We start from the raw sequence: 15000 nt of genomic DNA, 5'->3' as shown, positions 1-15000 counted from the left end.
CTTCACAATAAAAGTATATTTTGGAGGCAGTTACATTACAGCACAGCAACAGCCTGTAACACAAAGCTGAACAGTGATATTCTGTCACAACATTGTTATTATTGAAAGAAAAGAAACCCCACAATGCTGATTTAAATACCTTTATTACAAGTCTGTGTTGAATACTCGATTCTGATAGGTCAATCACTGCGTTCTGCGGTCTGTAATTCATGTATAACAGACCGTTGCTATGTATAACAGACCGTTGCTATGGGCGCAGTTCAGATGTCGGACTCTGGCGGACCGTTTTTGTGTCAAAATATTGATTCCTTCAGTAAGTAGCCGTGTAATAACCGGCTTGCTGTACATTATCCCTTCCGTAAACACTAACCAACTACCAGTCACTGGTAATAGACCAGTCCAACCAGTCTATGTTTGTGTGTGTTTGTGTGTTTACCAGTTGTAGGCCTTAAGGTAGGCTCCTGGCCGGAGCCGGAGGGAGGTGATGAAAGCGAGGGCAGGAAGAACCACAACACCTCCTGATAGCATCATCAGCTCCATCATTTTGTGAAATTAGCTTGTTTGCTGTGCCAGATGAGAAGGTGAATATCAGTTTAATCTCAGTACAGAATCAGCACTTTTATTTGTTTTTAGCTTAGTTTAGCACAAAGACTGGAAGCAGAGGGAAACTGCTGTCGTCCGTCAGCTCATTGTCTCAGGGGTCCCGAGCAGGTTAATCTAGATCAGGGGTGCCCAATACGTCGATCGCGATCTACCGGTCGATCGCGAAGGTAGTGTGGGTAGATCGCATGGCATTTTAAAAAAAAAAAAAAAAAAAAATTTTTTTTTTTTTTTTTTTTTTAAATAGACGTCAGCCAACAAATTGCAACACTGTTTCACCTGAACTCATCTGGAATGGAGGATGAGATTTTGACACTACAAGCTGACATTCAGTCCAGGGCTCATGGACAGTTCTGGAACTTACTCACAGAGGAAAAGTACCCCAACATGAGGAAATGTGCTACCTCCTTGACTGCATTATTCGGCTCCACTTATTTATGCGAGTCAGCCTTTTCCCACATGAAGATTATTAAGTCCAAATACCGTTCCACCTTGACTGATGATCATTTGGAAGTGTGCTTGAGGCTGGCTATCAGCAGCTACTGTCCGGACTATGCATCCCTGGCTGATTCCATTCAGTGCAAGTCATCAGAGTAAGGTAATGACAAAAAATGTACAGAGTTATATTGTACAATATGGGTTCATGCAGTTATGCAAGGTACACCAACATATATTGTACATATAAAGAATACTCAATATATTTATGAATAAATATATGTTTTGCATTTTTATAGTAGGTAGATCATTTTGACTTGGTCATTTTATAAGTAGCTCGCATGCTGAAAAAGTGTGTGCACCCCTGATCTAGATCATCATATTGCTTTTAGCAATAACAGGTTAATACTGTTGAAATCCCACTGTAAATTAACAGCAAATGTTTACAGTGTAGAGGAAGGCGGAACTTGACGTTAACCAGATCACCGCTGGTTTCCTGTTAGTTTTAGAATACATTTTACATTTTAAAGTGAAGGTTCAAGTAGAGATGAGGCTTAAATCAGTTTTGTGAACCAGCAGATACAAATATTACATTGAAGACACACATGTATCCTGGTTAAGACTCTCTAAGTGTCCTTTGATAATATCACATCTTAAACATGATCACAACATCCGCTACTGTAGGTTATATAAACACACTGACTGAATAACACAGTCTGCTGCTGAAGAGAAGACATATTCATTTGCATTATAGCATGTTTATAATCACCTGTTCAGAAGTAACACTGTACCTGTCCGAGTCCTCTTCGATCTGACACTGCAGCTGTCCTCCATTCACTGTGCTCCTCCTCTTCCTTCTCCTCCTCCTCCTCTTCCTTCTCCTCCTCCTCCTCCTCCTCCTCCTCCTCAATCATGTGCCTCTGTGTCCTCCAGTGTCCTCCGGTGCTCCTAACGGCATCTGCAAGATTTCACAGACCGGAGGAAGACAACCAATCAGAGCTGAGCTGGAGCCTGCCGTCTCTGAGCAGCTGTCAATCACTCGCGAACTCCAATCAAACGGTCAAACTAGGCAGCGCTGATCAAATATGAATCATATGAAAATACTCATGATAACTCAAAATAAGACAATACATAATCATAATTATCAGATAATGAGTCAACATCTTGACTCATTACCTCATCATTTTGAGGTACTATGAATTCATTATACTTTTGCCACATCTAACATTTTTTAAAATGTATTTTTCTGACTTAAATGGGCTTTCATCTCTTATATCCTGTCAGTAAAAATATTATGTTTGGTGTTTAGAACCTCAGATGTAAAAACGATGATTACATGAGAGACAGAAACTGGGGATAAACGGAGTCTCTGCACAAGTTCAATAATATAACAATAACAATTAATTGTATTTAATTAAGTTAATACATGGTTCAAATTACAAACTAAGCCAAATTATTTGAAAACAATCAATAATTTCAAACCTAAAATACTAAATGTTTTTATTTAATGCTTATCAATAACTATAGTAATTTATACCTCAGAAGGTGGACCACTTGCTGCTGCTGAATTACCTACTCTTTGACATTCTTGATAAAGCTGTAAAGATGAGTCGTCATGCAGCGATCTGTTGGTGTATTACTACATACAAAAAAACAAAAACAGAGAAAACACAAAACAGAGCTGAGAAGTTTCCAATAAATCAATAAGACAATTATTTATTTTTTTCTGCAGGAGATTTTTTACTATACTCCAGAGACACTCTTTGTACAAGTGCTGACATTACTAAATCACATTAATTATTCAGCTTTATTCACCTGTATACGGTACAGTTTTCATTCACAATTTCAATCTGAATGTGTTTTTATGAGGTTAAATATGCAGTCGGTTCACAGCAGGAGACTTCACACACAAACAACTGACATTCACATGAAACTGAAATATAGTTTTTTTGAATTTGCAAAATCCCAACGTGGAGTGTTTTCTCATCTAAAACAGAGACTACGGCCTCCTGCACTGGTGCTGTGTGTATAAAAACTTGCCTCAACAAGCCTCCTGTCTGGAAGCTGTCTTCCCCTCAGTTTATCTGAAGACAACACAGGCTTTATTAAAGGCCGCCATTCTTATTTTAAGATACAACGCCTATTTCATATCCTTTACGATCCCAATCCACTCGGCATTCCAGAAATATTTATATCGCTTGACGCCGAGAAGGCTTTTGATCGGGTGGAGTGGGATTATCTTCTTTATACTGTCAAACAATTTGGTGTTGGTGAGAGATTTGTTTCCTGGATAAGGATGCTTTACTCCTCTCCATTGGCAGCTGTCTGAATGAACAACAATCTGTCCTCCTATTTCCCACTCCATCGTGGCACTAGACAGGGTTGCCACCTACTTGCTGTTGCAGTCGAACCGCTAGCGATCGCGTTGCGTGATGAACCCGGTATTAAGAGAATACAGAGAAATGGATCAGAAATACTTGTTAACAGCAACACCTGTGGCCGTTAAGTCAACGAAAGTCAGCGTCGGGCTCGCGCTTGTGCTCGCTCTACATAGACATGAACGAGCATCGCTCAAAACAGTGAGGCGACACACGTCAGCTAAAACCACAATATCACTCTATATTTCACCTGCTTGGCAGTAATGTTAGCTGACCAGAGGAAGGTCTCTCCATGAATCAATGCTGATCCTAGTGTTGGCTTTTCCTGGATCAGCCACCCGACCGCGGCCCGCGGTGGGAGGAAGACACCAGCACCTGGTCGGAGACGATAACGTTTCTCGCTGCGGAGCCCCGTCACTTCACAAGACACGGGAAACCTCTGTTGGTCTGGAGGAGCTGCAGCATTTATTTCTGCACAAACGTCCACTGTACATTTACTAGATATTCTCAGAGCTAAACTAACTCTTCTGCAGCATCATCCACTTACTTTCCATCGCAACCACCCAACTCTCTTTTACATTACATTTTGAAACTTAATCCATGTTCCACAGGGTCTATTGGGGCAGTTTATTCCTTACTGAAATCACATAATTTGGAACCCTTGACATTACTAAGGAATCAGTGGGAGGAAGATTTGGGGACAGCGTTTTCTGATGAGGTTTGGAGCCTTAGATAGGATACACTCTTCTTCAATTTGTTTACGACATATAATTATTCAGTTCAAGGTTTTACATCGCCTTCACTGGTCTAAAGTGAAGTTAGCTAAGCTCACGCCCAGTATCCACCCTATGCGTGACCGATACAGGCAAGCACCAGACACCCTTTCACATTTGTTCTGGTTTTGTCCAAAAACTAAATAGTTTCTGGCAGTCAATATTTAAAACCTTTTCAGATGTTTTTGAAGTACCCATCGAACCTTCTGCTATTACTGCAGTATTTGGAGTAGCACCACAAGATATACATCTTAGTCACCAGGCAAAGAATATGATAGCTTTTGCATCTCTTTTAGCTAGACGACGTATACTTCTTAAATGGAAGGAGAAATACCCTCCAACCTTTAGGATGTGGATTGAAGATCTCATACATCATTTGGTGTTGGAGAAGATTTGCTATACTACAAGAGGGTGTGCTCAGGAATTTGATGCTATATGGAGACCTTTTTTAGTCTATATAGAAAAAATGGATACCACTGACATTGAAGTTTTAAACTGCTGACCCCGTATTACATATAATTCCCAACTTATACTTTTTTGTTCTTGTTTGTTTATTTTCTCTTCTTCTTTTTATTTATTTTATTCTTTTTGTTTTTAGTTCTTTCCTCTTTTTTGTGTGCGTGTGTTTGTGTGTGTCTCCTCTACGTTTCTATCGCATTGAATTCATTTATATGAATAAATGTAATTGTTTATGAAATTAACTCTGCTTATTTAATGGTGCAGTAATATTGCTATAGAGATGGGGCTTCTTGGAGCAGAAACATGGGGGGGGGGTTATGGTAAATGGTGAATAGACTTGCATTTATATAGCACTTTTCTAGTCTTCCGACCACTCAAAGCGCTTTACACTACATGTCAGCATTCACCCATTCACACACACATTCATACACTGATGGCAGAGGTGTCAACTTGCCCAACAGGATCTAATCTAAATATTCATTCACACACCGACGGCACAGCCTTCGGGAACAATTTGGGGTTAAGTGTCTTGCTCGAGGCCCGGAGCAGCCGGGGATCGAACCACCGACCTTCCGATTGGTGGACGACCTGCTCTACCCTCTGAGCCACAGCCGCCCCTTTTTATGTGTTTATACAATTATTTCTGTGATTTATTGGATTTTGTACAGAATACCAATAAAAAGAAAAAGTCCAGTCCATTTTGTTTGTGCATTTAATTTTCACAGATGTAAACGCTGTTGTAGAAAACTCTTATATCAGACTATAAAAGAGTATCATCCCTAAATATCAATACCACTTAATCATTACCTTCATTCTCCTCATTGTTAGAATGCCCGAGCGGTCAAGGAGGCAATGAGGAGAAGTCCACAACCGGATGGCGTTTCAGCATGAAAACATTTTATTTTTCTTTCACCGCACCGTACACACACGTTGGCCTCCACCTTAGTATTCCCCCATCAACTTAGATTCACCAGCCTTATATAGCCCATTCAATTAGCACATACCATTCCTCATATTAAATACAACACACAAATAAACAAAAATATACCAATCTATTTACATAAAACCATTACCCAAAATATAAATACTCTTAACAAATATATAAACACCTAAATATCTTTACTAAATACCAATAAATATTTCACCTGAACAAATACATTTAAAACAGTCCCGCCGAACTCCCCTCTACCCACTTCCCACTGGTTTTACCCTCCTGGAACAATTTATAGGTGCGCGAGCCCCCGGGGATCTCTTTCGCCCAAACACCCTGTGAGACGGAAACAGGCAGAGGTAAGTCAATGCATGATATTGACATGACCGTTTTAATGTTAATACAAGTCAATCTACAATCTTCAATCTACTTCCTTATCCCACATTACCTTCTTCCACTACTGGGGTATAAATCGATGTATGTATTTTAATAAGTATTTTGGTATTTTACAGGAGAACGACGAGGAGGAATTGCCCCACATCCCCGCTGTAAAATACCCTGCACGCCAGCCTCATCCCACTGAAATACATCGACAATAAATTGATTGATCAATAAATACATCTGTGTGTTTATTTACCCTGTTAACAATATGTACCAATAAGTGCGTTCAATAACCATTTATGCATTGTAATTATAGTTATAGTTAAAGTTACTATAATTAACCTCCAGTAACGGCGAGCCGTCGTTACACTCACCTTCATCATCCATAGTGAGGTCATATGGTTCAAACGTTTTCTTCAGGAAAGTTTCTTAGTGTTTTCACCGTTGACTTCCTGCGCAGACAGGAAGTCCATGATGAGCTTGGCGGTTTTCTTGGGCTGTTCCACCGTCAAAGAGTGACCACAGTTGTCCAACAGCGCCACCTGGCAGTTTGGCAGCGACTCCTGCAGCACTGTCGCCCCCGACACGTCCAACAGCTGAGAGAGGAGACAGGTTTATTAGCAGCTCGTCATGTTTGTGGATTTTGGCGACACCTTTGGTGATCAGCAGACACTGCTGTCAATTTGTTATATTAATTTTATATTAGCTACGCTTGTAGCACGACTCTATGCATAGCCTTATCGGTCATTTGATTGGTTGGTTGGCGTGCCTTTTTCCTTGAACATATATAGTTTTTAAATGACCATCACTTTATACCTTGTCCTCCGTCCCCCAGATCACCTGCACAGGTGATGTGATCAGATGCAAGTTTTCCTGCAGCAAGTGAAGAGACTTCTCCCCGGAGATCTCCATAAACACTGAAGAACACACACACACACACACACACAATAAATTAAAGGAGCATATTACAAGCACATGCAGAAACAATTATTAAAGACATAAACAAGAGAAAAAATCATTTCCATTTACTAATTAATTCATTACAATCACTTCTACTTTTGTTGTCATGTTGCTGTCAATGAAACTTAACACTACATTATTCTATATTTGGATCCCCATTAGCATCCACAAAGTGGTCACTAGACTTCACGTGGAGATGTTTGAAATTAAAAGCCTACCAGGAAAGGGGAGGATTATCTCCTCTGAGCTGCTGAAGGGCGTTTAATGTGCCCACCAATGATCTGATAACGTATGGTTTATTAATTAAATGAGTTTAGCATCACGTCAGGATAATGGCTCTGTAATGTGGGAGGAGCAATGGAGTAGGAGAAGAGAGAAGAAGGAGGTCATAGAGGAGGAGAAAGTGTTGGAGATGGATGTGAGCAGACTGACATTCTTTGTAGAAACCATTGTTGGGGATGCTGTTGTCAAGGAGACCCCGCAGGAGCTGGCAACACACACACACGCACACACACACACACACACACACACACACACACACACACACACACACACACACACACACACACACACACACACACACAGTAGAAACTTATTAGATTTCATTCACAGCTCTGTCAGTTAGAACCTGCTAACTAAAATACTACTATACTCTCCAGGCTCCATAGCTTCATCTCAATAATAGAATAGAATAGAATATACATTTACACTGTTGTTGTTTGAAGCCTTAAAGGGACTGTTTGTAACTTTTTACAGGTATAAATCTACCGGGTCGGGATCCCATGCGCGCGCTCGCATATGCGCGCACTCGCGTGTGGCCGGAGTCTCTCCTCCTCTGCCTGCTTGCCTTCACTCACACCGCGCTCGTTCTCGCTGTCTCGCTCCACCTCTAGACGTGAACGCGCGCTCACTCCACACTGCAGGAGAGTTAGTTTAGCTCTGAGAATATCTAGTGAATGTACAGTGGACGTTTCTGCAAAAATAAATGCTGCAGCTCCTCCAGACCAACAGAGGTTTTCCGACTCTTGTAAAATGACGGGGCTCCGCTGAGAGAAACGTTACCGTCTCCGACCGGGTGTTGGTGTCTCCCCGGGGGCGCAGTCGGGAGACGATAGCGTCTCTCTTCCTGCTTCAGCCCGGAGGCTGAAGAAGGAAGCCACCTGGCCACAGGTGTCGCTGTTAACAAGCATTTCTGAAAGTTACAAACAGTCCCTTTAAAAGTGTCTTCTTAACCTGGATTTAGTAGCTCTTTACCAGTCGAGGGAGGTTGGGGGGGTTGTAAAAGCAGATCTGATCCTAGTGTTGGCTTTTCCTGGTTCAGCCACCCGACCGCGGCCCGCGGTGGGAGGAAGACACCAGCACCTGGTCGGAGACGATAACGTTTCTCGCTGCGGAGCCCCGTCACTTCACAAGACACGGGAAACCTCTGTTGGTCTGGAGGAGCTGCAGCATTTATTTCTGCACAAACGTCCACTGTACATTTACTAGATATTCTCAGAGCTAAACTATCTCTTCTGCAGTGTGTAGTGAGCGCGCATGCACGTGAGAGTGGAGCGAGCTGTGAGAGAGGGCAAGCAGGCAGCGGAGCGGAGGAGCAGAGACTCCGGTCCTGGAGACCAAAGCTACGGTCTCCCCCGCGTCCTCTGACCACGGCCAACACTGTTTAACAGACAGGCTTCACTAGATATAACTTTGCGGTTTTGGTGCGCCGGTGTAGTTTGTGTTGGAGTCTGAGCCTGAACAGCGTAGCCACACGCGAGCGCGCATGGGACACCGACCCGCAATGATTTATACGTGTAAGAAGTTACAAACAGTCCCTTTAAGTTTAATATTCCTCACTCTCATTTTTTGGGGGGATTTTTACAAATTCATAGTTTTATATCAGCATCATCCACTTACTTTCCATCGCAACCACCCAACTCTCTTTTACATTACATTTTGAAACTTAATCCATGTTCCACAGGGTCTATTGGGGCAGTTTATTCTTTACTGAAATCACATAATTTGGAACCCTTGACATTACTAAGGAATCAGTGGGAGGAAGATTTGGGGACAGCGTTTTCTGATGAGGTTTGGAGCCTTAGATAGGATACACTCTTCTTCAATTTGTTTACGACATATAATTATTCAGTTCAAGGTTTTACATCGCCTTCACTGGTCTAAAGTGAAGTTAGCTAAGCTCACGCCCAGTATCCACCCTATGCGTGACCGATACAGGCAAGCACCAGACACCCTTTCACATTTGTTCTGGTTTTGTCCAAAAACTAAATAGTTTCTGGCAGTCAATATTTAAAACCTTTTCAGATGTTTTTGAAGTACCCATCGAACCTTCTGCTATTACTGCAGTATTTGGAGTAGCACCACAAGATATACATCTTAGTCACCAGGCAAAGAATATGATAGCTTTTGCATCTCTTTTAGCTAGACGACGTATACTTCTTAAATGGAAGGAGAAATACCCTCCAACCTTTAGGATGTGGATTGAAGATCTCATACATCATTTGGTGTTGGAGAAGATTTGCTATACTACAAGAGGGTGTGCTCAGGAATTTGATGCTATATGGAGACCTTTTTTAGTCTATATAGAAAAAATGGATACCACTGACATTGAAGTTTTAAACTGCTGACCCCGTATTACATATAATTCCCAACTTATACTTTTTTGTTCTTGTTTGTTTATTTTCTCTTCTTCTTTTTATTTATTTTATTCTTTTTGTTTTTAGTTCTTTCCTCTTTTTTGTGTGCGTGTGTTTGTGTGTGTCTCCTCTACGTTTCTATCGCATTGAATTCATTTATATGAATAAATGTAATTGTTTATGAAATTAACTCTGCTTATTTAATGGTGCAGTAATATTGCTATAGAGATGGGGCTTCTTGGAGCAGAAACATGGGGGGGGGGTTATGGTAAATGGTGAATAGACTTGCATTTATATAGCACTTTTCTAGTCTTCCGACCACTCAAAGCGCTTTACACTACATGTCAGCATTCACCCATTCACACACACATTCATACACTGATGGCAGAGGTGTCAACTTGCCCAACAGGATCTAATCTAAATATTCATTCACACACCGACGGCACAGCCTTCGGGAACAATTTGGGGTTAAGTGTCTTGCTCGAGGCCCGGAGCAGCCGGGGATCGAACCACCGACCTTCCGATTGGTGGACGACCTGCTCTACCCTCTGAGCCACAGCCGCCCCTTTTTATGTGTTTATACAATTATTTCTGTGATTTATTGGATTTTGTACAGAATACCAATAAAAAGAAAAAGTCCAGTCCATTTTGTTTGTGCATTTAATTTTCACAGATGTAAACGCTGTTGTAGAAAACTCTTATATCAGACTATAAAAGAGTATCATCCCTAAATATCAATACCACTTAATCATTACCTTCATTCTCCTCATTGTTAGAATGCCCGAGCGGTCAAGGAGGCAATGAGGAGAAGTCCACAACCGGATGGCGTTTCAGCATGAAAACATTTTATTTTTCTTTCACCGCACCGTACACACACGTTGGCCTCCACCTTAGTATTCCCCCATCAACTTAGATTCACCAGCCTTATATAGCCCATTCAATTAGCACATACCATTCCTCATATTAAATACAACACACAAATAAACAAAAATATACCAATCTATTTACATAAAACCATTACCCAAAATATAAATACTCTTAACAAATATATAAACACCTAAATATCTTTACTAAATACCAATAAATATTTCACCTGAACAAATACATTTAAAACAGTCCCGCCGAACTCCCCTCTACCCACTTCCCACTGGTTTTACCCTCCTGGAACAATTTATAGGTGCGCGAGCCCCCGGGGATCTCTTTCGCCCAAACACCCTGTGAGACGGAAACAGGCAGAGGTAAGTCAATGCATGATATTGACATGACCGTTTTAATGTTAATACAAGTCAATCTACAATCTTCAATCTACTTCCTTATCCCACATTACCTTCTTCCACTACTGGGGTATAAATCGATGTATGTATTTTAATAAGTATTTTGGTATTTTACAGGAGAACGACGAGGAGGAATTGCCCCACATCCCCGCTGTAAAATACCCTGCACGCCAGCCTCATCCCACTGAAATACATCGACAATAAATTGATTGATCAATAAATACATCTGTGTGTTTATTTACCCTGTTAACAATATGTACCAATAAGTGCGTTCAATAACCATTTATGCATTGTAATTATAGTTATAGTTAAAGTTACTATAATTAACCTCCAGTAACGGCGAGCCGTCGTTACACTCACCTTCATCATCCATAGTGAGGTCATATGGTTCAAACGTTTTCTTCAGGAAAGTTTCTTAGTGTTTTCACCGTTGACTTCCTGCGCAGACAGGAAGTCCATGATGAGCTTGGCGGTTTTCTTGGGCTGTTCCACCGTCAAAGAGTGACCACAGTTGTCCAACAGCGCCACCTGGCAGTTTGGCAGCGACTCCTGCAGCACTGTCGCCCCCGACACGTCCAACAGCTGAGAGAGGAGACAGGTTTATTAGCAGCTCGTCATGTTTGTGGATTTTGGCGACACCTTTGGTGATCAGCAGACACTGCTGTCAATTTGTTATATTAATTTTATATTAGCTACGCTTGTAGCACGACTCTATGCATAGCCTTATCGGTCATTTGATTGGTTGGTTGGCGTGCCTTTTTCCTTGAACATATATAGTTTTTAAATGACCATCACTTTATACCTTGTCCTCCGTCCCCCAGATCACCTGCACAGGTGATGTGATCAGATGCAAGTTTTCCTGCAGCAAGTGAAGAGACTTCTCCCCGGAGATCTCCATAAACACTGAAGAACACACACACACACACACACACAATAAATTAAAGGAGCATATTACAAGCACATGCAGAAACAATTATTAAAGACATAAACAAGAGAAAAAATCATTTCCATTTACTAATTAATTCATTACAATCACTTCTACTTTTGTTGTCATGTTGCTGTCAATGAAACTTAACACTACATTATTCTATATTTGGATCCCCATTAGCATCCACAAAGTGGTCACTAGACTTCACGTGGAGATGTTTGAAATTAAAAGCCTACCAGGAAAGGGGAGGATTATCTCCTCTGAGCTGCTGAAGGGCGTTTAATGTGCCCACCAATGATCTGATAACGTATGGTTTATTAATTAAATGAGTTTAGCATCACGTCAGGATAATGGCTCTGTAATGTGGGAGGAGCAATGGAGTAGGAGAAGAGAGAAGAAGGAGGTCATAGAGGAGGAGAAAGTGTTGGAGATGGATGTGAGCAGACTGACATTCTTTGTAGAAACCATTGTTGGGGATGCTGTTGTCAAGGAGACCCCGCAGGAGCTGGCAACACACACACACGCACACACACACACACACACACACACACACACACACACACACACACACACACACACACACACACACACACACACAGTAGAAACTTATTAGATTTCATTCACAGCTCTGTCAGTTAGAACCTGCTAACTAAAATACTACTATACTCTCCAGGCTCCATAGCTTCATCTCAATAATAGAATAGAATAGAATATACATTTACACTGTTGTTGTTTGAAGCCTTAAAGGGACTGTTTGTAACTTTTTACAGGTATAAATCTACCGGGTCGGGATCCCATGCGCGCGCTCGCATATGCGCGCACTCGCGTGTGGCCGGAGTCTCTCCTCCTCTGCCTGCTTGCCTTCACTCACACCGCGCTCGTTCTCGCTGTCTCGCTCCACCTCTAGACGTGAACGCGCGCTCACTCCACACTGCAGGAGAGTTAGTTTAGCTCTGAGAATATCTAGTGAATGTACAGTGGACGTTTCTGCAAAAATAAATGCTGCAGCTCCTCCAGACCAACAGAGGTTTTCCGACTCTTGTAAAATGACGGGGCTCCGCTGAGAGAAACGTTACCGTCTCCGACCGGGTGTTGGTGTCTCCCCGGGGGCGCAGTCGGGAGACGATAGCGTCTCTCTTCCTGCTTCAGCCCGGAGGCTGAAGAAGGAAGCCACCTGGCCACAGGTGTCGCTGTTAACAAGCATTTCTGAAAGTTACAAACAGTCCCTTTAAAAGTGTCTTCTTAACCTGGATTTAGTAGCTCTTTACCAGTCGAGGGAGGTTGGGGGGGTTGTAAAAGCAGATCTGATCCTAGTGTTGGCTTTTCCTGGTTCAGCCACCCGACCGCGGCCCGCGGTGGGAGGAAGACACCAGCACCTGGTCGGAGACGATAACGTTTCTCGCTGCGGAGCCCCGTCACTTCACAAGACACGGGAAACCTCTGTTGGTCTGGAGGAGCTGCAGCATTTATTTCTGCACAAACGTCCACTGTACATTTACTAGATATTCTCAGAGCTAAACTAACTCTTCTGCAGTGTGTAGTGAGCGCGCATGCACGTGAGAGTGGAGCGAGCTGTGAGAGAGGGCAAGCAGGCAGCGGAGCGGAGGAGCAGAGACTCCGGTCCTGGAGACCAAAGCTACGGTCTCCCCCGCGTCCTCTGACCACGGCCAACACTGTTTAACAGACAGGCTTCACTAGATATAACTTTGCGGTTTTGGTGCGCCGGTGTAGTTTGTGTTGGAGTCTGAGCCTGAACAGCGTAGCCACACGCGAGCGCGCATGGGACACCGACCCGCAATGATTTATACGTGTAAGAAGTTACAAACAGTCCCTTTAAGTTTAATATTCCTCACTCTCATTTTTTGGGGGGATTTTTACAAATTCATAGTTTTATATCAGCATCATCCACTTACTTTCCATCGCAACCACCCAACTCTCTTTTACATTACATTTTGAAACTTAATCCATGTTCCACAGGGTCTATTGGGGCAGTTTATTCTTTACTGAAATCACATAATTTGGAACCCTTGACATTACTAAGGAATCAGTGGGAGGAAGATTTGGGGACAGCGTTTTCTGATGAGGTTTGGAGCCTTAGATAGGATACACTCTTCTTCAATTTGTTTACGACATATAATTATTCAGTTCAAGGTTTTACATCGCCTTCACTGGTCTAAAGTGAAGTTAGCTAAGCTCACGCCCAGTATCCACCCTATGCGTGACCGATACAGGCAAGCACCAGACACCCTTTCACATTTGTTCTGGTTTTGTCCAAAAACTAAATAGTTTCTGGCAGTCAATATTTAAAACCTTTTCAGATGTTTTTGAAGTACCCATCGAACCTTCTGCTATTACTGCAGTATTTGGAGTAGCACCACAAGATATACATCTTAGTCACCAGGCAAAGAATATGATAGCTTTTGCATCTCTTTTAGCTAGACGACGTATACTTCTTAAATGGAAGGAGAAATACCCTCCAACCTTTAGGATGTGGATTGAAGATCTCATACATCATTTGGTGTTGGAGAAGATTTGCTATACTACAAGAGGGTGTGCTCAGGAATTTGATGCTATATGGAGACCTTTTTTAGTCTATATAGAAAAAATGGATACCACTGACATTGAAGTTTTAAACTGCTGACCCCGTATTACATATAATTCCCAATTTATACTTTTTTGTTCTTGTTTGTTTATTTTCTCTTCTTCTTTTTATTTATTTTATTCTTTTTGTTTTTAGTTCTTTCCTCTTTTTTGTGTGCGTGTGTTTGTGTGTGTCTCCTCTACGTTTCTATCGCATTGAATTCATTTATATGAATAAATGTAATTGTTTATGAAATTAACTCTGCTTATTTAATGGTGCAGTAATATTGCTATAGAGATGGGGCTTCTTGGAGCAGAAACATGGGGGGGGGGTTATGGTAAATGGTGAATAGACTTGCATTTATATAACACTTTTCTAGTCTTCCGACCACTCAAAGCGCTTTACACTACATGTCAGCATTCACCCATTCACACACACATTCATACACTGATGGCAGAGGTGTCAACTTGCCCAACAGGATCTAATCTAAATATTCATTCACACACCGACGGCACATTCTTCGGGAACAATTTGGGGTTAAGTGTCTTGCTCGAGGCCCGGAGCAGCCGGGGATCGAACCACCGACCTTCCGATTGGTGGACGACCTGCTCTACCCTCTGAGCCACAGCCGCCCCTTTTTATGTGTTTATACAATTATTTCTGT

At 42.0% G+C, this 15000-nt stretch overlaps 3 protein-coding genes across 4 annotated transcripts in view; all 3 read right to left on the bottom strand.

The window, feature by feature from the left end:
- The window catches only part of LOC141769229 (monoacylglycerol lipase abhd6-B-like), a 7849-nt gene extending 5932 nt beyond the window's left edge, over positions 1-1917 (bottom strand). Inside the window, exons 1-2 of one of the 2 annotated variants that reach the window (XM_074638093.1) lie at positions 1805-1917; positions 437-564 (exon numbers count right to left, since the gene is read on the bottom strand). In XM_074638093.1, the coding sequence (XP_074494194.1) occupies positions 437-543 (107 nt within the window). In that variant the 5' untranslated portion in view covers positions 544-564; positions 1805-1917. The remainder of the gene's footprint in view (positions 1-436; positions 565-1804) is intronic. The other variant, XM_074638102.1, reaches the window with a different exon arrangement.
- A 3424-nt stretch (positions 1918-5341) lies between these two features.
- Positions 5342-7404, bottom strand: LOC141769222 (monoacylglycerol lipase ABHD6-like). Its single transcript, XM_074638080.1, has 4 exons — positions 7350-7404; positions 6774-6874; positions 6332-6553; positions 5342-5912 (listed from the first exon to the last, which is right to left on the bottom strand). The coding sequence occupies exons 2-3, from the start codon at positions 6867-6869 to the stop codon at positions 6374-6376; spliced, it is 276 nt and encodes a 91-aa protein (XP_074494181.1). The 5' UTR covers positions 6870-6874; positions 7350-7404; the 3' UTR covers positions 5342-5912; positions 6332-6373.
- Positions 7405-10420: 3016 nt separating this feature from the next.
- LOC141769193 (monoacylglycerol lipase abhd6-A-like) overlaps positions 10421-15000 on the bottom strand; it is a 14213-nt gene continuing 9633 nt past the window's right edge. Inside the window, exons 7-10 of the mRNA XM_074638040.1 lie at positions 12206-12260; positions 11630-11730; positions 11188-11409; positions 10421-10768 (exon numbers count right to left, since the gene is read on the bottom strand). Of these exons, the coding sequence (XP_074494141.1) occupies positions 11230-11409; positions 11630-11730; positions 12206-12260 (336 nt within the window). The 3' untranslated portion in view covers positions 10421-10768; positions 11188-11229. The remainder of the gene's footprint in view (positions 10769-11187; positions 11410-11629; positions 11731-12205; positions 12261-15000) is intronic.

This window comes from Sebastes fasciatus, chromosome 1, assembly GCF_043250625.1.
Source record: "Sebastes fasciatus isolate fSebFas1 chromosome 1, fSebFas1.pri, whole genome shotgun sequence".
NCBI classification, from domain to species: domain Eukaryota; kingdom Metazoa; phylum Chordata; class Actinopteri; order Perciformes; family Sebastidae; genus Sebastes; species Sebastes fasciatus.
This window is presented reverse-complemented; position numbering and strand designations above follow the sequence as displayed.